The sequence below is a fragment of the Procambarus clarkii genome, chromosome 37 (genome assembly GCF_040958095.1).
Source record: "Procambarus clarkii isolate CNS0578487 chromosome 37, FALCON_Pclarkii_2.0, whole genome shotgun sequence".
Taxonomy (NCBI): Eukaryota; Metazoa; Arthropoda; class Malacostraca; order Decapoda; family Cambaridae; genus Procambarus; species Procambarus clarkii.
Window position 1 is genome coordinate 39905353 of NC_091186.1, and position 22614 is coordinate 39927966.

Genomic DNA, 22614 nt, shown 5'->3' on the forward strand with positions numbered 1-22614 from the left:
GTTATGGCTAGTGCTGGGTGCTGGTCCAGTTGCCTGGGCATCCTCAGAAGATGAGTCCTTGCTAGTGCTGGGTGCTGGTCCAGTTGCCTGGGCATCCTCAGAAGATGAGTCCTTGCTAGTGCTGGGTGCTGGTCCAGTTGCCTGGGCATCCTCAGAAGATGAGTCCTTGCTAGTGCTGGGTGCTGGTCCAGTTGCCTGGGCATCCTCAGAAGATGAGTCCTTGCTAGTGCTGGGTGCTGGTCTAGTTGCCTGGGCATCCTCGGAAGATGAGTCCTTGCTAGTGCTGGGTGCTGGTCTAGTTGCCTGGGCATCCTCGGAAGATGAGTCCTTGCTAGTGCTGGGTGCTGGTCCAGTTGCCTGGACATCCTCGGAAGGTGAGTCCTTGCTAGTGCTGGGTGCTGGTCCAGTTGCCTGGGCATCCTCAGAAGGTGAGTCCTTGCTAGTGCTGGGTGCTGGTCCAGTTGCCTGGGCATCCTTGGAAGGTGAGTCCTTGCTAGTGCTGGGTGCTGGTCCAGTTGCCTGGGCATCCTTGGAAGGTGAGTCCTTGCTAGTGCTGGGTGCTGGTCCAGTTGCCTGGGCATCCTCAGGTGAGTCCTTGCTAGTGCTGGGTGCTGTTCCTGTAGGCCTTCTGTGAAATCATACCAAAAACTTTTGAATCATAGTTTGACTCTTTGTTGTGCCAACCACAAAGATATTATAATATCTTTCATGTCCTTTAGGTGCAGGTAATAATCTGTCAGCTCTTTGTTATCAGTTACAACAACCAAATCAAGCAGATCATTAACCTTTTGCAATGATGCAGCATATGGAATAGATAACTTACTGTCATCTTCCTCTTCAACATCCTCATCATTATTACCAGTAACAGACTAGATAATCTCATTATCAGTTAATTCATTATAACCTGGATCATCAGCAACATTATCTAACCACTCATTCACATCAGAAAGTTGCAAATCTTCCTCACCTGCATCTCTGAATGTCTCAAAAATCACATTATCAAAGCCCTCAAAATCATAGTAATCTTTGTCTTCATTCTAACTAGGTACCGGACTCAGAATTTTATTCCATGCATTCTTTAATGTGGTGACCTTCAACTTGCTCCATTCTTTGGCCTAGTTGTAAATTGCGTCCTTAATTGAATATTTCTTGAAGTTTTCTATTGTTCTACTAACCTTTGTATCCTTATTAGTCACTGTGCTGCTCGGGCTCAAAATATGGCAACCCCCCCTGTGTGCAGGAAATAAATTCTTGGCTTTTTCTGGGGGGAGCCCCGCTGGCTCCCCAGAGCTTTACCGGCTGATATGCTAATGTCAGACTTTGGCATCAGTCATGTGTATGGAGTTCTAGGGCCTACCGGGGACCACGGCCAGAACCTGGCCCCCTCAGAGAGGCAAGGGGAGCAATGGCCTATAGAAACCCCCGTGTGGTTGGAAGCATTCTATGTCTGCCATCGACCGGGTCAAGCATCCAGAAAGGTAAGCATTCCAAAACAAACCCCTATTCTGGTGAAAATTGCTACCTAAAGCCGAACTAGTGGATAGAACTCTTCAACAGAAAACATGGAAACTAGTATGACGTCATACGTCACCACGCCGCTGTCTGCGCAGCTCCCCCCTCCCCGGGAGGGGGAAGGGGGAGCCCCAGACCTCCCACGCCGGCTATCCACCCATCAGTTCTTCGGCTGATGCTATAGGCAACGGTTATGTGCTCCGGCTCCAGTGGTTGTTTCAGCACCGTACCTAGAGTGTGGTGTCTGTTTTCTAGGTGGTGCGTGAGCCGGGAGTGATTCTCCAGTACTCGGGCTGCATGCGCCTAGGGTTCCCTTTCCTAGGTGCCCTGTAAGTACTGCCCTTGGGGCTTGGGGCCACCTTCCACAAGTTCCTTGGGTCCTGCCCCTGCTTGGCCGTTTACTGCTTGGTTTTCGGCCACTCTTTGTGTGCTCGGGTGTTCTGTCTCCCTTGTTCACCTTAGAGTAAGGGGCAGTTTTTGCACTGGTGGGGCGCAGGGTACTGTGCAGCTTGTCTTTACCAATCATAGCGGCCGGCTCTGTTCCGCTTGGGTACGCTGTCCTCTTGCGGGGTTTTCTTTTTCTTTTTGTTTATCTACCTGGTGGGGGGGGTCTGCCTTCGTTCTTGCCCCTTGTGTCCCTTGTGTTCTGAGTATTTTCTGGTGGTACCCCCTGCTAGGTCCCCGTGAGTTTACACGTCATGGGGGTTCAGCTCTTAGAAAGTTGTTTGGTAGCTTTGGGTGCCGGTTAGCAGTACCCTGCCTGGGATTACCTGAGCGCGAGTCCTCTTATAGTAAACGCTCGGGACCCTGGGAAACCCCTGGGGCGCGCGGGTCCGATGGATGTGACCCCAGAGTCCCCCCCCTCGCTTCCAGCGAGTTTGAGGGTTGCTCTCGCCCTTTGTCTCTGGGTGACTCTCTGTTTTGCCTCCGTCTGCTGCCTGTGGGGTCGGTGACACCTTCGACCCGGAGTCCTGCGAGTTTGGTTGCTCGTTGTGGCTTGGTTACCCGGTTGTGCTAACGAAGCGTGTGCGGGCAGCAGGGGCGTTGCACTTGAGCCTTGGTGGTGGCAACGTTCTCGTGGTTTCCTCCCCGGGAGCCCCGGGGCTGCCCCGTTGTAGTTCGTTTTAGGACTTGGGGGTGTTGGTTGCTTCGGTTCCATCCACGCCCCCTTGTCTTTCCCCTGGATCACCCTTCCTGCCTGCGTCCGGTTCCTTACCATCTGTAGGTTCGGGGCGGGGTTTTTGGTGGTGTTGAGACTCGGGCAGTCTCGGGGAATTCCCCTTCCGGGGTAGTGATGGGGGCATTTGAGCCTGTTCCTCCAGCCGTGTTGTATGAATCTGCCAGTGGGCTCCCTTCCTTAGTGTTTTCACGGCTGCCCCGGTTTTCTGGTACGGCCGGGGCTTTGGGGGAACGGCTTGGCCCCGGGGCCTGTCGTGTCGGTTCCCGGGGCTGGGGAGGTGCTGACTTGGGGGGCCTTGGCCCCGTTAGACCCCGTGGGTTTTTTTTTATCCCCCTCTAGGCGGGGCTTGTGGTTATGCGGAGTGGGGTCTTTCCTCCCCACTCGCCGTACATGCTGTTGGGCGTCGGCCCCTCCCCGGGCTCGGTTCTTTGGCCTTTGAGTCGGTTGGTTCCGTCCTGTGGGTGGATGTTTCCTCCCACCCCTTTTTGGGACGGTGTTTTTGTCATGTTTCCCCGTTCGATGGGGTTCTGCGTGACTTCTGATCTCGGGTGCACCTGCGTGTGCCTTCGGGACTAGTGTTGGCTTCTGTGTTCTCAAGGGTACGGGAAGGTTTTTCGCTACTTCCCGCATTATTGGAACGTCTGTCGGCTCCTCTTCCTTGTCGCCCTGTTGGGCTACTTGTCGCCCTGTTGGGCTACTTGTCGCCCGGTTGGGCTGCGTGTCGCCCGGTTGGGCTGCGTGTCGCCCGGTTGGGCTGCGTGTCGCCCGGTTGGGCTGCTTGTCGCCCGGTTGGGCTGCTTGTCGCCCGGTTGGGCTGCTTGTCGCCCGGTTGGGTTCCTCTTTGGGCTCTTTGCTTCTTTGGCCGGTTTTATTGTTCCTGCTTCCTCTTTTGGCTACTTTTCTCGTGCAGTAGTCCTGGCTGGCGTCTTCCCGCAGAGAGGGTGTGCGGTTCGGCCAGCGTGTTATGCGCATGCGCCGTGGAGTTTGTTTTGGTCTGGGCGGTGTTTCAGTGCTGGTGTTTTGCGCCCTTTTTGCTACAGTGCTTCGCCTCTCGTTCTTCTCCCTGGCTGCGGTATGTGCCCCTTCGCGCCGGGGGTGTCCTGGTTCCCAGTTGTGGGGAGGACACCGCAGTTTTCCCTGTGTCATGGGTGTGGACCGCCTCCTTCGCCTCTCCTTGCTCTCCTGCGGGTCCGGCTCTGGCGTCTTCATCTGGCGATGCTCCCTGGTTCTTCTGGGCACGGTTGAGTCGTGTCAAGTTCGTGCCACCGTTCGCCAGGTGAGTTTCTGCGGTCTGGCGTCATTTGGTCGGGCGCTGGATGCAGAGTTGTTTATATACCTGTCTTTATTTAGGTATATTTTTGTACGACTGAGACCGTTCGTACACCAGTGACTGTCTCTTTTTCAACCCTTCCTGTCCCCCTCATGTGCATGTCCAACCCATGCTGGAGTCATTCAGGGGACCCTCCTTTTTTAATGTTGTGAGGTGTGGGGGTTGTAGGGTTGGTTCTGTACTCACCTGGTAAGGCTCCTGGCTGTGCTTGCAGGTTTTGAACTCTGGCTCTTGGGTCCCGCCTATCTGGTAGAACTTACGGGATAGTACCAGTGGAGTGTAGTGGTGCTATTGGCACATTTGGGGAACACTGTATTACCATCAGAGGTCTGTGCTTGTTACACGACCTACTTGCAAGCATAAGCCTTCTTGCTGGTTCATCCGTGGACTTCCAGGGCACACTAGCCTGTTTTCGTATGGCAGTTCCGGCCCGTCCTGGTTGTGGGGGTATGTGGGCCGGTGGACTGCTCCTAGCAGCTGCCTGGTGGGCCACCCTCTGGCCGGTCTAGCCTGGCCTTGGGCCGGGCTTCAGGTGTAAAAGAGCTCCCAGTACCTCATCCAGCAGGTATGGAGCGGGGTTTCTCCGCCGTCGGTCGCCTGGTGCAGGTTTCTGGGCCTGCAGAGTTTTGTCGTGTCTCCGTTGGCCCTGTCTGGGGTCTGCCTGCTCCGTTCTCTGCCTTTGCAGAAGGGAGTTGCTATTTACATGTTCCAGTGGTGCCTGTTGCTGCTGCTGCACGTGTGCATTGGTACCATGTTTCACGGTGGCGTGTCCTTGTTCCTGTGTCCGGTTGTGGAGTGGCACTTTGCTGCCGTTTTGTGCCTGGGGATTGCGTGGGTTTTTTTTCTGTCCCTGCCTGATTGTCCACCCCTGGTGGTTCTCCTGGGGTTTTTGTGCTTCTGCTCTTTCTTCCTGCTTCCTCTGCAGCAGGGATGTTCTGCGTGTGTTCTTAGGCGTTGGTCAGCCTGTGTCCTGCGATGTGCTTCTTTGTCTCGGTCTATTGCAGTTGTTCGTACCCCTTGGTTCGGGTACTGTTCTGGCGGTGACCCTTCCGCCTTCTTTGGTTTCCTAGCTTGCCCTGCTGGTTGGTTTTTTTGGGGGTCTTGCGATGTCTCGCGTCGGACCCGTCGTTTCTGAACTCCTGGCGGGCTTGCATGCTTTGGGGAGTTTTTCTGTTCGGCAGACGTTCCATCTCCTTGTGCCGCCTGGGTTTCGGTGGTCGCGCCTGAGATCTTTCCGCGGCTCCGCCTTTTTCCTGGGCTCGGAGGGGCCTTGTCGGGGCTGCTTATGTTCTGCCTCGCAGTCTCGCCTCCGGTTGGTGGTCGAGTGGCTTCGTGGTAGGTGTCCCACCTGCGTGCTTCTCTTGGCAGCAGTATGGGGTATTTTGGCGGTCCTTCCTTTTCCTGTCCCTTCTTAGGTGGTTACTCTTGTTAGCTTGGTTTACTCTCGGCTTGGTTTTCTGGTGGGGGTTGGGGGCCGTTGTCTTGCCACATACTGTCGCCTCTTTTCGTGCAGCGCGGGCGGAGCCGCTTCAGCTTGCTTTCAGTCTTGGTGTTGCTTCTGCACCATTAGTCAGCTGTCTTGTGCGTCGTTTCACCTCCGGCCTGTTCGTGCGCCGCTTGCACCATCCTGGTCTCTGGTCAGCGTGCTCTGTCTTCTCCTCGGTTGGTAGTGCCCCTTCGGTTCCGGTGTGTTTTTTCGTCGGCTCTTTCCTTTGGGCCTTTGCCTCTGGGGGTCGCGTCGCTGAGTTTTCTTGCTCCTTCGGTTTTAGCGTTTTGGTTGTTTGGTGGCAGCAGTCTCCATCTTTTCTGGCGCGGGGTGGGGATGCTGCATTCTGGAGGGGTCCAGGGTTTGTTGGTGCTTCGTTGGTCGGGCCGGGGGTGTGTCGTTTTTGTGTTCAGTGGCGGCCCTTCGCTGTTGTTTGCGTGCCACGGCGTTTGTGTCCGGAGCGCGTTTTGCGTTGATCCGGTTCTGTTCTTCCCGGTTCGTGGGTGATAGTGTCCCGGGTGGTCAGCCGTGTTCTTGCGGCTAAGCTGCCTGTGTTCTTCCCTCATGCCTGTGGCGTTCGTGGCTTCGCTGCTCTCGCTGCCGTCTGGGTGACGTGGCCTTGCGGTCTTTCAGGCATGGATTTTTGGTGTTCGTGCAGGGGCCTTGCTGCTCATGGTTCTCGTGTTGTTCCCGGGATTTTCGGGGCTGTGGCGCCTTGGGTTGGCGTTTGCTGCCGGTTGTCTCGCCTCTTTGGGGGGTGCGTGGTGTCCGCCTCCCGGTTCTGTCCCTTGACCTTCCTCTGTGGGTAGTTAGCTCCGGGGAGCCAACGGGGCTCCCCCCAGAAAACCAGCGTTGAATGTAATGAAACGCCATTTTCTGGGTGAGACCCGGAGGCTCCCCAGCAACCCTCCCTCCCTCCGGTCGGCGTTTTTCGTGTGTTTTGACATCCAGCCTCAGAACTGATGGGTGGATAGCCGGCGTGGGAGGTCTGGGGCTCCCCCTTCCCCCTCCCGGGGAGGGGGGAGCTGCGCAGACAGCGGCGCGGTGACGTATGACGTCATACTAGTTTCCTTGTTTTCTGTTGAAGAGTTCTATCCACTAGTTCGGCTTTAGGTAGCAATTTTCACCAGAATAGGGGTTTGTTTTGGAATGCTTGCCTTTCTGGATGCTTGACCCGGTCGATGGCAGATATAGAATGCTTCCAACCACACGGGGGTTTCTATAGGCCATTGCTCCCCTTGCCTCTCTGAGGGGGCCAGGTTCTGGCTCGTGGTCCCCAGTAGGCCCTAGAACTCCATACACATGACTGATGCCAAAGTCTGACATTAGCATATCAGCCGGTAAAGCTCCGGGGAGCCTCCGGGTCTCACCCAGAAAATGGCGTTTCATTACATTCAACACTGGTTTTTTTAAAACAACGCTGTTTGTCTGTAATATCTGTAATAATTTGTAATTGTATTTGTGCTGCTTTTTCAGCCATGTTCCCCCTCTTTTATCTCTATTTTTATTTGTTCTCAACACATTTTATTCTTTATACCCATTAGTATTAAGCTTTGGTCATTAATGTTTTTCCTGCCCGAAACGCTTTGCGTAATAGTGGCTTTAGGCATTGTATGTACTAGCTCTATCTATTAATCCAACAAACTTTGTAAAATCTCTTGTATGTACCTTACCTAAATAAACGTTTATTTATTTATTTATTTATTTATTATAAGTATCTACATTTGTGTTCACAATAGTGAACCTCTAAGCTAGTATGGTGAGCAAAACAAGAGTGGCTGCCACATACTGACGCTACCTCGATTCCCTCCCTCCCTCACCAAAATTCCACCTCCCACAATACTACACACAGCGCTAATTATCACCACAATCCTGGTCACTAAATCCTGTAAATGAATAATCGATCACACATTTATTTTGTAAAGGAACGTATGAAGTCGTTTGAAGATTCCTAGATGGACGAAATAATGGTGTGGTGCTGTGGCTAGCGCTGTGAACATCTTGAAGAGCATTGATTCACTGACATTTGAACATTGTACACAGTCATTATCACACTCAGGCTCTTCTGTAATACTATCATGGCTAAATAATACCAGTTACATATATATTTTGACATTATTCGGCGATGCTGTGGTCACAAGCTGAACAGCAGTGCTGTGAGCTCATGCTGCGTGCGCCAGCCTTGGTTGCTCACTCAGTACTGAGGCTCTTACACCCAGGAATGTTTCCCACGATTTTTTTTTAAATGGCATCTGTTTACAAAAGAGCCCTGAGGAAGCTGATGTGACCCCCATGTATCCGCGGGAGTTTTGAATCATACGCTATACCTATAAGATCCCTGAGGTGTGTTACGCACCACCCGTCGAGCGCCTACAAGCGCGTTGCGCAGTGCAGTGGTTAAGCATCTCGTCTTCCTCAGAGAGCAGAACTTCCATATCTGAATTCATAGCTCTTTTATAAAGCCTTTTGAGAACATAGATAACCCCCTTAATCCATGGGCTGTATTACAGATGTAGTGTTTGGTGGTAAAGCCATACATGTTATTTTGCCATCAGGTGATGTTAATTTAGCAATGGGGTGAGCTGGGGCATTATCAGTCAACAGCATTACCTTTACCTCAGCAGGATGAATTCTACACTCTGAATTCTACATCTGCTGCTTTTTTTACTTCTTTACAAGTGATTCTGGAACCAATCTTCGAAAATAATCTGTGTGAACCAGGCATTTTTTGTGTTGTAGTAGATGACAGGTAGTCTGTTCATGCAGTTTTTCAGTGCTCTGAGGTTGGCAGATTTCCCAACAATTGCGTACTTTGTTCAGTGACTGCCATCTGCGTTACAGCACAATAATGCTGAAATTCTTTCCTTCTTTACCTTGCAACCAGGAATACTCTTCTCAAGCCTGAAGGCCAAATTGTTTCTTTGAAGGCATTTCCAGTTAAAGCCTGTTACATCTGCATTGTACACTTAAAACCAGCTTAGATTATTAGATATCATGTGCTGAGAAAGTTTATGCTTATATGCATTAGCACTTCCAACATCTGCACTTAATGCATCGCCACAAATTTTCTTGTTAATGATGCCATACCTCTCTTTAAATCGACATACCCATTCAATGCTAGCCTTGAAATTGTCTATGTTTAACTTTACAGCAAGTCTTTCAGCTGCATTTCTAATAGAATCAACTGAAACAGCAATTCCTTTCGTACCATGCTGTGTAAACCATTTAAATACAGACGAGTCCAAATCCGTATACTTAGCAGGCCTCAATCTTTTCTGTTGCCTATTGCATCAGTTTGAGCAAAGAATTTCGTAATATTATCCTTCTGCTTTTTTATATCACAAACTGTAGCTTTACCGATGTTGAATTCTTGGGCGAGTCGAGTGACAGAGTATCCATGCTCTACTTTCTCTATCAAGTCAACTTTCTAATCAATTGACAAATATTTTCTCTTTTGTTTTATACCTTTAATACCATGAATGCTGCTCTGAGACATCTTGACAGATTAACCCTTCAATTGCGCATCGCATCATATGATGCTTTGACCGACTTGCAGTAAATTGCGCATCGCATCATGTGATGCTTTGGAGTACTACGCAAGATTTAAACGGCCCGCGGATACACGGGGTTCACCAGACCTTCATCAGGGCTCTTGTAAACAGACGCCATTTTTTTAAAAAATCGTGGGCCAAACTCCCGGGTGTTAAGGGCCTCAGTATTGAGTCAGTTACCAAGCCTGACGCACGCAGCATGAACTCACAACACTGCTGTTCAGCTTGTGACCACAGCATCGCCTAAAAATGCCATAATATACTTGTTCATGCTATTATGTAGCGATGATATTATTACAGAAGACCCCAGACAGTGATAAAACTGACCAGGGTTCTGATAATAGCAAGATTGTGGTGATATTTGGCGCTGTGCGCCATGGAGGGAGGAGTAATGCTGTGGGAGGGAGGATGGTGGTGTTGTCTTTTGAGTGTGTGTGGCCACCTTTTATTGACTGCACTCACCATACCAGCTTAGTGGTTCGCTATGGTGAACACAAATGTAGATACTTACATGTAACATGTGTATAGTGTGAGATAACAGCGAGAGTAGGAGGTTGGGAGCCACCATTTTGGTGAGGGTGGAGCGTCGTCTGCAGGACTTATCATGTTGTTTACTGATGACCACGATGGTCTTTGGGCACCATACCAGTTTACTTGTACAAGTATGGTGAATAAAACTGGTAGATATTTATATATAATGTGTGTATATATAGCGTAATAACACCACACAGTATTGTTGTAGGAGAAATATTAGTGCGTCTGGCCTTGAGGGCGGTCGCCACCAGCTGACTCTGAGTAGCTACGTCTCTGTGACTTTACTCACCATACAAACTTAGATGTACAGTTATGGTGAACAAAACATGTAAATACTTATATATAACGTCTGTATATAAAAGCAAAAACAGTATGGTGGGTGGAGAATGGTGGCAAGTCAGGTGAGGTGAGGGAGGGAGTGGCAGCCAGTCACTGCCTGCCACTGCCACTCAGCATACCAACTTAGTGGTTTGTCATGGTGAACAAAACATGCAGATACTTATATATAACCTATGTATATAGTGTAATAACCGACAAAGTATTTGTTCACTGTTTGATGAACATAATTGAATCAACAATATGCACACCATATTTTTGAGTACAGCGATGATTCACTCATTTTATTATATAAATATATCACACTACACACTATTGAATAATATTACAGCAAAAAAACTACGAAAAATCAATCAGAGACATTGAAATAATTAGGTAATTATCTCTTTGTTACGGCCCTCTCGGGACGCAACGGGGTTCTTACTCTGATGTAGTTAGAGTAAGATATATATCCGGCCCCAAGCCAGTAGAGGCTATCAAGGGATGCGATCCGTGACGCAAGTAACTTAAAGGGAGTAGGGAAAGAAAGGCAAGAACTTAATATAATATAATATAACCTTCACCATTTAAATATATAAAAGTAAAACGTACACAAGGGGGAGGGGTATTAACACTTTACAAAGGGGATCAACACTGTAGTCTTCTGCTGGAGACTATGGATCCTCGAAGCTAGATGCTGAGTCCGCGGCGCTTTCTTCGTGGCCTCAAGACGTGTCCTCTGAGAACGCCGAGTCTACCCTGGCCACAGGTCAGCCACAACACAGGTCCACTGGGGGCACCGCCGTGGAGGCCGTCAACCACACGTCCAGCAGGTCTGCTGGCAGGTACTGAGCCACCAAGGCTGGTACGGCCACTCCACGAACGATAAAAGGGGTACGCCCTAGACAGGAGTCTCGTGTGATATCACCAATCACCCTCCTGTCCTCAATACCCCAGTGGATTATCGTCTCCAACCGTCGGTCCCGGGTAAATCCTTCCACTGCCACTCCACTGGCAGGCTTAACACACCACAGTGTTCTTCCGGGGGGACGACGTCACGACAGCTGCAGCAAACTTCACTGTATGGAGACTGGCTGCCTCGGGTAGACTGACTACACCTTCAACACAGTGGTCCCAGGTCGGCTCTGTAAGCAGACACGTCATTAATAACCTGGGACACTAATACACCACACTCACAGGCTCAGATACAAACGCCCGACATATCCACTCCTATAGATGGCGCTGTCGTCGGAGCACCACCTCACCAGAGGTCAGGAGCGGCGGTGTTGAGCGCTGAACCAGACTGGAAACTGGTCCTCGAGTCCAGTACACGCTGTCCTCACTAGGTGTCGTCGTTCGTTTGGCGGGGGTTTCGGGAGCTGACCCACAGATGGCGTGTTTGTCACTGCTCCAGGCTCGGACGCTGTATCCGGGTTCGTAACACCTCCCCACCAAAAAGAATTTGGTTTGGGGTTCTATAAAAAGAATCACAAACCAAATTAGTACGACGACACAACTCCAAATGGACACACATGCTTTATGATCTGGAATAGCGAGGCTGTCTCGTCCACAGAACTGTCCTACTGGGCAATTCTGGCACAACGGGAACTTTAAAATTGAAGGCAAGGTCCTGCCTGGTGTAATCCTCCACATCTTCCACGTCTCCACTGCGATGTTAAGCAGGGGCATCATCTCGTTTTTCTCGAGTACGGATTGGTTTCGACACGATCTGGGGTGACTCGACACTTCCCTATGTCATGGCACCGATGATGGCTGACCACAGACGGCATTTCTGGTGCCGGTCCGATGGTCCTTCAGGGAGACAGGAACCTGGAATACAGGGGTCTGATAATTCAGAGTGATCGCGACAGTGGGTAAGTCAATACTTACTATACTCTCATCTACTAGGCCCACACCTAGTTCCAACAGGGCTGCTTGCTCACCGAAGATGGCATTCGCTCTGCCACCGTCAGGTCGACCAACGTTCCGTATAACGCTGCATTGAGGCTCAGCTATCACGCGGGGGGTGTCAACCTGCCGGAAACAGTCACTCATTTTATCATCTATCGTACCTCCTGTATCAATCTATTACCTCCCAGGTCCCTTCTTCAACTGCAACACCTTGCAGTACAAATCTCCAATCCCTGGGACCTTTTCACGATGTTCATGGGGGCCATCATTCGTCGGGTCGTCCACCGGTCCTTACTGAGAACACATAGAATACATAGGAGAATAAAACAAAATATCGCTAAGAAACATGAGGCCAATTGAGGGATAAGTTTCCTGAGCTTGTCATGTCCATAGCCGGCACCATCCACTAGCCTGGCTTGGACCAAAGAGGGCTCTAGACCTTTTGAACATACCTCACATACCTCTGACGTCTGGAGAATCTCTGGCTGGTCCACTACACGCTGTAACTTGCCGTACCGCAAGCACACCTCAACCTTCGCTCCAGACTCGTTGGTATCCGTGGGTGTCTGCACACAAGGCCTCTCTTCTAGCTCAGGTACTCCTGCCATCGTAACCTCATGTTCCTTGTGAAGAGAAGAATCAGGAGACTCTGCTAGATAACTGTCGATCTGCGGGGGAGAGGACAAATTAGACATGTTCAAATCCGGGTCTGTCTTTACCTGGACATTACCATTGCCTGTTACCTCAGACCGTGCTGTTCCGGTAGACTCGTCCGCAACCTTGGGATGATTGATGCTCCAATCTATCACCAAGTCGTTGGCTAGTACCACGTCAATCCCAGCCACAGGGAGGGTATCGACTACTGCCAACGCACATGTGCCGCTGAAATAAGGCGAGTCGAGATGTACTGGCACTAAGGGGGCGATGTACTGCGTCCTTGGAAACCCAACCAGGATAACCTCTGGTCTCCCATCCACACTTACTCCCTCGGGTAACGAGCTCTTCACGATCAGGGACTGGGCTGCTCCACTATCTCTGAGCACTACAATTGATGTACCAGTATGATCACTCGTTACATACCCGGTGGAAGTGTGAGGGGCCAACAAACTTGGTCCTTCCTGCGTCGTCGTCGACTGGTTTCCTACTGGTGGTGTAACACAGCTCATCAACATCACCTCCCTACGTGCGCTGCCACCTCTTCTGCCTCGGCACCTAGCAGCTATATGCCCTTTCTGCCCACAAGTCCAGCACACCATATTCCTCCTCGGGCTCCGGTGTTTCGGACTGCTAGGACTTGTTCTTCGGGGGCTACTTGGGGGCGTCTTCTTAGCACTTTGTGGGACGGGTCTTTCTTCATCATGAGGTCTGTCGAACCGGCGCTGGTAGTTCCTTGGGACGTACTTAGCAGACGGCCTATGAGTCAGGATGTACTCTTCAGCCATGGTGGCTGCTGCACTCAAGGTCTCCACCTGCTGCTCTTCTAAGTATGTCTTGAGGTCTCCAGACAAACAATCCTTGAAGTCCTCGAGCAGAATCAGCTGTTCGAGGTCTTCCTTGGTCTCCACCTTCCGAGAGGCACACCATTCTTGAAAAAGTCGCTCCTTGATGGTGGCGAATTCGGTGAAAGTGTGCTCTGAGGTCTTCTTCAGGTTTCGGAACTTTTGCCTATATGCCTCAGGTACCAATTGGTACGCCATGAGCACCACTTTCTTCACCATATCGTAATCGCCGGAGTCGTCAAGGGATAACGTAGAGTAGGCAATTTGGGCCTTCCCAGTCAAAACTGACTGTATCATGATGGCCCAATTCTCCCTTGGCCACTCCAAAGAGGCAGCGACTTTCTCGAAGGCTGCAAAGAACTTCGAGACTTCCCTCTCATTGAATTTGGGGACCATTTTGATATTTCTTACCGGATCGAAACCGCTTACTCCAGTTTGTCTCTGTCCAGCGCCTAGTCGTAAAACTTCTAGTTCATGTTGTCTTTGTCTTTCCTCCCTTTCTCGCTCTCGTTCTTCTCTCTCTCGTCTCTCTTCTCTTTCTCGTTCTTCTCTCTCTCTTTCTCGTTCTTCTCTCTCTCTTTCTCGTTCTTCTCTTCTTTCTTCTCTTTCTAATTCTAAACGCCTCATCGCCAATTCTTTTTCTTTCATCTCCATTTCTTTATCTTTTAATTCTCGTTCTACTTCTAACTTCTTCCACTCTATCTCGCGATTGATCTCTAGGGCACGCATTTTGACTGTTAGGAAGCTGATATTAAGCTCACCTGCATCACTGTCAATGTCACTGCCCTTATCTTCCTTTTCTGTGGAAGCTATTTCCTCACCTTCCCTTGTACTAGGAGTCTCGCCTTCCTGTTTCTCTTCTGCCTTCAGGTGCCGGTGAACCTTGGACAAGATCTCCACACGGGAATCACTGGCACGGATCTTGATCTCCAGGTAGGCGCTCACTAGTACAAGTTCCGGTTTGCTCAGATACTTTAATCTGGCAAGACAGTCCACTCTGTTCAGAAAAGCCTGAACATCGTCCAGATCATCGATGGTAGCTTTTTCTGCCATTGTCACAGATGGAATACTTAACGAGCACTTAACACACCTTTTTACACGTTAGCACTTAACGCACCGAGCACTGTTCTACGCCAATATTGCCAACCTGCCTGCCAATATTGCACGTAATCACTTTGGGCACCGCACTACCCAATATTGCACTGAATCCAAGCGAACACTTCGCTCTACAATATTGCACTGAATCACTGAGCACCGCACTAGTCAATATTGCACTTAATCGCTTAATCACAGCGAGCACCGCACTGCACAATATCGCACTTAGTCACTCTGAGCACCGCACAGGACGTATAACGTCACAATCGTCACACACAGGGGGAATTATATACAGGGATTACGCCACTTCACCACCCCTGTCAAACATACTTAACAAGGGGTCGGATCCCGCTGGGGATGCCAATTATGTTACGGCCCTCTCGGGACGCAACGGGGTTCTTACTCTGATGTAGTTAGAGGAAGATATATATCCGGCCCCAAGCCAGTAGAGGCTATCAAGGGATGCGATCCGTGACGCAAGTAACTTAAAGGGAGTAGGGAAAGAAAGGTAAGAACTTAATATAATATAATATAACCTTCACCATTTAAATATATAAAAGTAAAACGTACACAAGGGGGAGGGGTATTAACACTTTACAAAGGGGATCAACACTGTTGTCTTCTGCTGGAGACTATGGATAATCGAAGCTAGATGCTGAGTCCGCGGCGCTTTCTTCGTGGCCTCAAGACGTGTCCTCTGAGAACGCCGAGTCTACCCTGGCCACAGGTCAGCCACAACACAGGTCCACTGGGGGCACCGCCGTGGAGGCCGTCAACCACACGTCCAGCAGGTCTGCTGGCAGGTACTGAGCCACCAAGGCTGGTACGGCCACTCCACGAACGATAAAAGGGGTACGCCCTAGACAGGAGTCTCGTGTGATATCACCAATCACCCTCCTGTCCTCAATACCCCAGTGGATTATCGTCTCCAACCGTCGGTCCCGGGTAAATCCTTCCACTGCCACTCCACTGGCAGGCTTAACACGCCACAGTGTTCTTCCGGGGGGACGACGTCACGACAGCTGCAGCAAACTTCACTGTATGGAGACTGGCTGCCTCGGGTAGACTGACTACACCTTCAACACAGTGGTCCCAGGTTGGCTCTGTAAGCAGACACGTCATCAATAACTGGGACACTAATACACCACACTCACAGGCTCAGATACAAACGCCCGACATATCCACTCCTATAGATGGCGCTGTCGTCGGAGCACCACCTCACCAGAGGTCAGGAGCGGCGGTGTTGAGCGCTGAACCAGACTGGAAACTGGTCCTCGAGTCCAGTACATGCTGTCCTCACTAGGTGTCGTCGTTCGTTTGGCGGGGGTTTCGGGAGCTGACCCACAGATGGCGTGTTTGTCACTGCTCCAGGCTCGGACGCTGTATCCGGGTTCGTAACACTCTTTGTGGAAACTCTGGCCTGACAGCTGGCGATCAACAGACCGCCTGGGACACACGCTCAGTCAGCGCCTGATTTTTGCCACACTTCCCCGCCCTATAGTGGGCAATATATGCCACTTACAATTTTTTTATTATTTTTCCCGTGATCAGTGAACACAAATTAACAGGTTAGAAAGAAAAAATAATTTTTTTTTTTTTTTTTTTGGTATGCGCCTGTGGGTGTCAAATGGTATATAGCTATGCGCCATTTAAGGGTTAAATGAGTTCAAACAGTAAAAATTGTTCAAATTTATCACGAAAATCCATCGCGCGTGAACCCGACGTTTTTACCCCAGGAAGAGGAGAAGCACATGGTGCCAACCATCTCATCCAGGCCCAATGCGTTGACATGACCTGTGCTTATTTTATAGGCATACTCAAAATTTAATGTACATGTTACAAGTTATCAAATGACTGTTACAATTTGTTTTATTTAAAATATTATTCTAATAGGATTGTAGAACAAACAACTGTGCACATTATTTGTAAAAATGGTGAGAATCAGTCAGAAACGGAATTTTTTGAAGCTGACTCAAAGTTTTAGAGATAACTGAAGTTAAAGTTATCGACAATGAATAAGGTAGTTCTAATTCATTAATTTACTTATATGTTTTAATAAACGTTGTTTGGCATTCGTACTCGAATATGTGAAAGTTGTAGGTCAATATGTGTTGGAATGATGTCAAGAAAAAATACCCCCCCCCCAAAAAAAAAAAAAAACAGCTAAATACTGTATAGGGAAAATTATAATGATTTAGGGGATAAAAATGTATATAGTGGCACCTCGATTAACGAGTTTAACCCTTTCTGGCACCGAGCTCGTTATGTGGAAACTCGTCTTTAGAAACAAATTTCCCCATATAAAATAAAGGAAATAAATTTAATCCGTTCCACTCACAAAAATATCCATACTTGTATGACATTTTATAATGTAAATATAGTTCTGCACATGTATTTATGAATGTTTTGTTGTACTATTTTCATGTTTACCTTATGAAGAGTCGTTGCTTGCTTGAATGAGACGATGGGGAGGTGGGAAGGAGGAGAGGGGTTATGGTGTGGAAGGAGAATCCACCTCTGAATCAGGGGGGCTCTCTCGGGAATTTCTCCCCACTGGGAGAGTTGTGGTTCACTATCACTGGCTCTTCTTTTCTCTACTGTACTTTTCCAAAGAACGTATCTATTGACAATTGCTCTTGTCTTTGTTTTACGATGTTCCTAAAACGATTCAGCAAATTGTCATTAAACATGTTCACACACCGGGGTGTCACTGCTTTATCAGGGCAGCTTTTCCAAGAATGCGGTTACCTTTTCAAACATTCCCAACACTTCACTGATCTCACTGGAAGAGGCAGCATCCTCCCTTACCTCCTCATCCCCTTACTAATGGTGCAAATTGTTGATGAGGATCTGCCATACTCCATTGTGAGATCAGTCACACAGACACCACGCTCATGCTTTGCTATAATTTCCTTCTTCAAATCCATAGTAATTGTGTGTGTCTTCCTCTTGACAAGACTATCTTTAACAAGCAGCTTCTTTGGCGACATCTTGCATTACAAATTGTTGTCACAAAACCACAAAATACCGAAAGAAAAGCGCAAATAAATGCAGAGGGATGCTTGTCGTGCGCGATACAACAACACTGGTGTTGGAGGCGTCCGAGAATTTGTGAGAACCCGCGAGACGCTAGGAAGCACCATGTGGTTTTGCTCGTTAATAGAGGTGAAGCTCGTCAATAGAGACAAATTTGCTGTGAGTGGCTCACTCGTTACTCGAAATGATCTTAGATACAGCCGCTCGTTAATCGAGGTGCTACTGTACTTTATAAAAGTGATAAAGCCCTGATCATCAAAACCGCCTAAAGAGACAAAGAAAATAGAATTTGAAATCTGTGAAAAACTCAGTCAAAAAAAATTCAAAGTCCCAAGTTCTGCCAGTTGTGACTGATTTATTGGGTGACCAATTTCATTCTATCTTGACATAGTTAGGGATGGGTATGCACTCTCCAGGATGTAGAGGTTACATCAAAATGAGATAATAAACAAAGGAGATAAAAAATATATATATTTTTTGGATATTGGTGACAGTAACAGATATTAACATTAGGCAATACATTTTTATGGTATTTAACAAAATAGAGCATGATAACATACTCATTATTATTGGTATTATGATGTATTACTCAGCAATGCTATACAGGCACCAGCTGCATATCCACTTTGTCGATACTTCTTGCTACTATTCTTCTTCTTTGTACATTGTACAAGTGCTTGCATCCCTTTACCTTTATTACTGCATTATCCCTCAGTTCCAGTTAATAGGAGCTGTTCTCCTTATCAACAAAATGTTCTCCTTTTTAAAAAAAATTGTCTAAAATATATTTTTGAAAATATTAGGATGAAACTTGCATGACGCTTATGCCAATAAGTTGGAGATTTGTCTAACATTTAATATTAATTTTCACATAATTCAAATATTTTTGGCCCAGCCCCCATTTACAGCATTTACAGGTTAATGCACATGGTTTGTATTACGTAGGCTGTTAGAGAGGGAGGGGAGGCAGCCGAGAACCCGCCCATACCCCTTCCCCTTTCCTGCCCCACCCTCCTTACTCCTGCCCACCCTCCATACTCCTGTCCACCCTCCTTACTCCTGCCCACCCTCCTTACTCCTGCCCACCATCCTTACTCCTGCCCCACCCTCCTTACTCCTGCCTACCCTCCTTACTCCTGCCCACCCTCCTTACTCCTGCCCACCCTCCTTACTCCTGCCCACCCTCCTTACTCCTGCCCACCCTCCTTACTCCTACCCACCCTCCTTACTCCTGCCCACCCTCCTTACTCCTACCCACCCTCCTTTTTCCGGCCTACCCTCCTTACTCCTGGCCACCCTCCTGACTCCTACCCACCCTCCTTACTCCAGCCCACCCTCCTTACTCCTGGCCACCCTCCTTACTCCTGCCCACCCTCCTTACTCCTGCCCACCCTCCATACTCCTGCCCACCCTCCTTACTCCTGCCCACCCTCCTTACTCCTGCCTACCCTCCTTACTCCTGCCTACCCTCCTTAGTCCTGCCCACCCTCCTTACTCCTGCCCACCCTCCTTAGTCCTGCCCACCCTCCTTAGTCCTGCCCACCCTCCTTACTCCTGCCCACCCTCCTTACTCCTGCCCACCCTCCTTACTCCTGCCCACCCTCCTTACTCCTGCCCACCCTCCTTACTCCTGGTCACCCTCCTTACTTTTGCTCAAAGTACAATACCTAAAAAATATTATTAAATTTTTCAAAAAATTTACTATGTTTTGGTGGGAAAAATTTAGTCATAGAAACCTTAAATTTGTTTTATTTTGCCTAATAGGTAATACTGCTTCCATCTCTGCTCGGCTACCAAGGACGATAGCAAACACAACTTCTGCCCATTAATGATGGTAAGGACAATTTTATTCTTACTGTACTACCAGTGTGTGTGTGTGTGTATCATGATATTGTCATTAACTAGTGATGGTAAGTATATTTATTATGTTGTCATTAACTAGTGATGCTGAGTGTATTAACCCTTTAAGTGCACAACACATCATATGATGGGTTGAGTGACTTGCAGTAACTTGCGCTCCACATCATATGATGCATTTGAGTACCGCGCAAGATTTGAAAGGCCCGCGAGTAGAGGGGACTCCCATACTCTGCTTAGGGGTTATAGTAAACAGACACCATTTTGTAAAAAAAATCCAGCTCACGCTACCATCGCGTGGGAGGCATCAGTTACCCAGCAGCCACCATGTCGAGCGCACGGCCGAACGCTTATCGGGCGCGCACCACGCAATCACTCGCCCAAGAGCAAATAACCAGTGAATTATTTTCTGATGGTGAGGAAAGTGATTTTGATAACTAATATTGATAAAGACTTCACACAATTGACCGATGATAGTAGCACTGACAGTGAAAATGAGATACAGCCGCCTCCCATGGCGAGGCCTATATGCTCACCAATACCACTTAGCCCAGTGTCTACTCCAATTCACCCTCGACCACACAGTTCATGTGCTTATTTAGAGTCTGAGGATATTTTCGGTGACGAGTCAGAGGAAGGTGACTCTTCTTCTGGTTTTAGTGAAGTGGAATCAGAACATAGTGTTACTGGGCCTGGTGCCAGTACCAGTGGTGTTACTGGGCAAGAATTTGTCGCGTCAGCAGCGTCTCGCCCAGCCAAGCGCCACCGCATGGAACAACATGAGGCACCAAGAGTAGTGTAGTGATGGTGATGTTCACGTGCTTCCACCTAATGTGCACGTAGCGGCCGTACTGTGCGTAGACGGGCTTCAGCTCCTGGTCCACGGTGTACATCACTTCCTCGCCGTCGTGCCCCTGTTGCGTCTCGCAGGACACCAGGTGCACTAGTGTGGAGTGATGGTGCTAGTTTTATTCCTCGAATTCCTGCCTTTGACAATAAAGATGGGATTACCGAGCTTTTCCCTGATAATGGAGAGGATATGAGTGAATTAGATTATTTTACAGCATTCTATGATCAGCCGCTCATGGAATATATTGTGCACCAAATGAACCTTCATGCGGCTCATCTCATTAGAAGAGAGATAACAGAATTTTCACGATTGCAACATTGGAAAACCACCAATGTAGGTGAAATGTATGTGTTTTTAGCAATATGTATGTTGATGAAGCACTGTGTCAAACACGCTATCACAGATTACTGGAGCAAAGATCTGACTATTCCAACACCTTTCTTAGGGAAATATATATCCCGAGATAGGTTTCAGATACTCCTCAGGTATCTGCATTTTGCATGTAATGAGGACCGGGCAGAGGATGATAGACTTTGGCGAGTGAGACACTATATGAATGAAGTGATTGATAAGTTCAGAGATTTTTACGTACCAGCACAGAAGCTGGTGATTGATGCTTTTTTTTCCCTTGTGCTTTTCAAAGGATTTGTTTCATTCAAGCAGTATATTCCCTCCAAACGAAACAGATTTGGATTGAAATTCTTTGTACTGTATGACTGTGAAACAGGATACGTGTTACACATGATTCTGTATTCAGCTAGCGATGTAGACATTCCCGGTAACAACGAACATGGTGTCTCGGGTAGTGTGGTGAAGTCACTGATGGCACCATGGACGAACAAGGGCCACATCTTATACACAGATAATTACTATACAAGTCTATTGCTAACTACGTTTTTGGTTGAAAATAGAACTGGATTGGTTGGCACAGTAAAGGCACGAAGGAGGGAAATGCCAGTGTTTGACGGTAGACTTGCAGTTGGTGAGTGCCAGCTACGGAAATGTGATCAAATACTCTCGGTTCGGTGGAAAGACAAGAGAGAAGTGAACATACTGACAACCATTCATGAGGGTACAATGGTGAACAGTGGCAAGGTGAACTGTGTAACGAAAGAACCAGTATATTAGCCAGATTGTGTTCTTGACTATAATATCAACATGCGTTTGATTGATAAGGCTAACATGATGGTTGGCACTATCGAGTGTGTGCGGAATACATTGAAATGGACGAAAAAAGTGTTTTTCCATCTTGTTGACATGAGCATGTTGAACTGCTATAATATGTATCTGGGGAAAACTGGACATAAACCTAGTTTCTGTGCATTTGCTTTTACACTTGCAACACAGTTATTAGCAAAGTTTGGTCAAGATGTCCCTGGCATACAAAGACCAATCATGAACCCAGTGTTGCAGCATGCTGCAACACCCAGGCTTGCTCACAGGGAGGCCTTTCAGCAACACAGACTAAAACATTTGCCACCAGCTGGAAAGCGTGCAATAGGCCAACAAGAATGCCTAGTATGTAAAAACAACAAAAAGGAGAGAACAGAAACGTAAAGTGGTGCAAACATCGTGTGAGGCGTGTGCAGTGCCATTGTGTGCTGTCGACTGCTTCAACGACTACCACTCTCTCCAAGAATTCTAAATGTACAATAATAGTGCAAAAACCTGTACATAGTGCATGCTTGTGTGTACATATAATAATGAACATTGTGATTACATAATATAATGGCGTAATGGAAAACATTTGTGTGCACATGTGTATACTCGATGTATGTAACATTTATTGACAATGACTGTGATGTAACATTATGTGCAACACAATTAGTGACTAATATTGCTAATAAAATAGGCCTAGACACTGTAAATAATGACGCGAAAATAAATTCGTGGCAACTCTGGTTGCTTGAAGACAGCACGCGACGCCTCTGGGACACACCGTGCATGAGCGATCATGCAGGGTGTGACGTCATCGCCCATCTTGTCGGCTCAATTACGTCGTCTGTAAGTTCAATTGAATTTTTTTTTCTCGTGGTCAGGGAACACGACTTAACAGGTTAGGAAGAAAAAATAATTTTTTTTTTTTTTGGTATGCGCCTGTGGGTAACAAATGCTAAATAGCCCGGAGCCACACAAGGGTTATTCTTGGTGTTTTCATTACCCAGTAATGGTGAGTGTATTCATCATATTGGCATTACCCAGTGATGTTGATTGTATTAGTCATGGTATTAATAACCAGTTTTGTTGAGTGTATTAACCCTCTGAAATGCATTAGCGCCTAATTTCGCTCACTCAAGCGGTGCACATAACACCTTAACCACTGCACTGTGCCAAACGACAAATGCTTTTCGCCATTAACTGTCCCCACCGACAAAAGTTTTTTTTTTCGTACTCGGTCAAAACACGCTCGCGGTAGGTTGGATACAAAATGAACTCTTGGTGATGAGTGACTGTCCAA

The 22614-nt window shown here is 48.1% G+C and overlaps 1 protein-coding gene across 1 annotated transcript in view; it reads left to right on the forward strand.

The window, feature by feature from the left end:
* The window catches only part of LOC138372112 (tripartite motif-containing protein 59-like), an 85820-nt gene that overhangs the window by 6208 nt on the left and 56998 nt on the right, over positions 1–22614 (forward strand). The window contains exon 2 of the mRNA XM_069337405.1: positions 19214–19283. Within this exon, the coding sequence (XP_069193506.1) occupies positions 19278–19283 (6 nt within the window). The 5' untranslated portion in view covers positions 19214–19277. The remainder of the gene's footprint in view (positions 1–19213; positions 19284–22614) is intronic.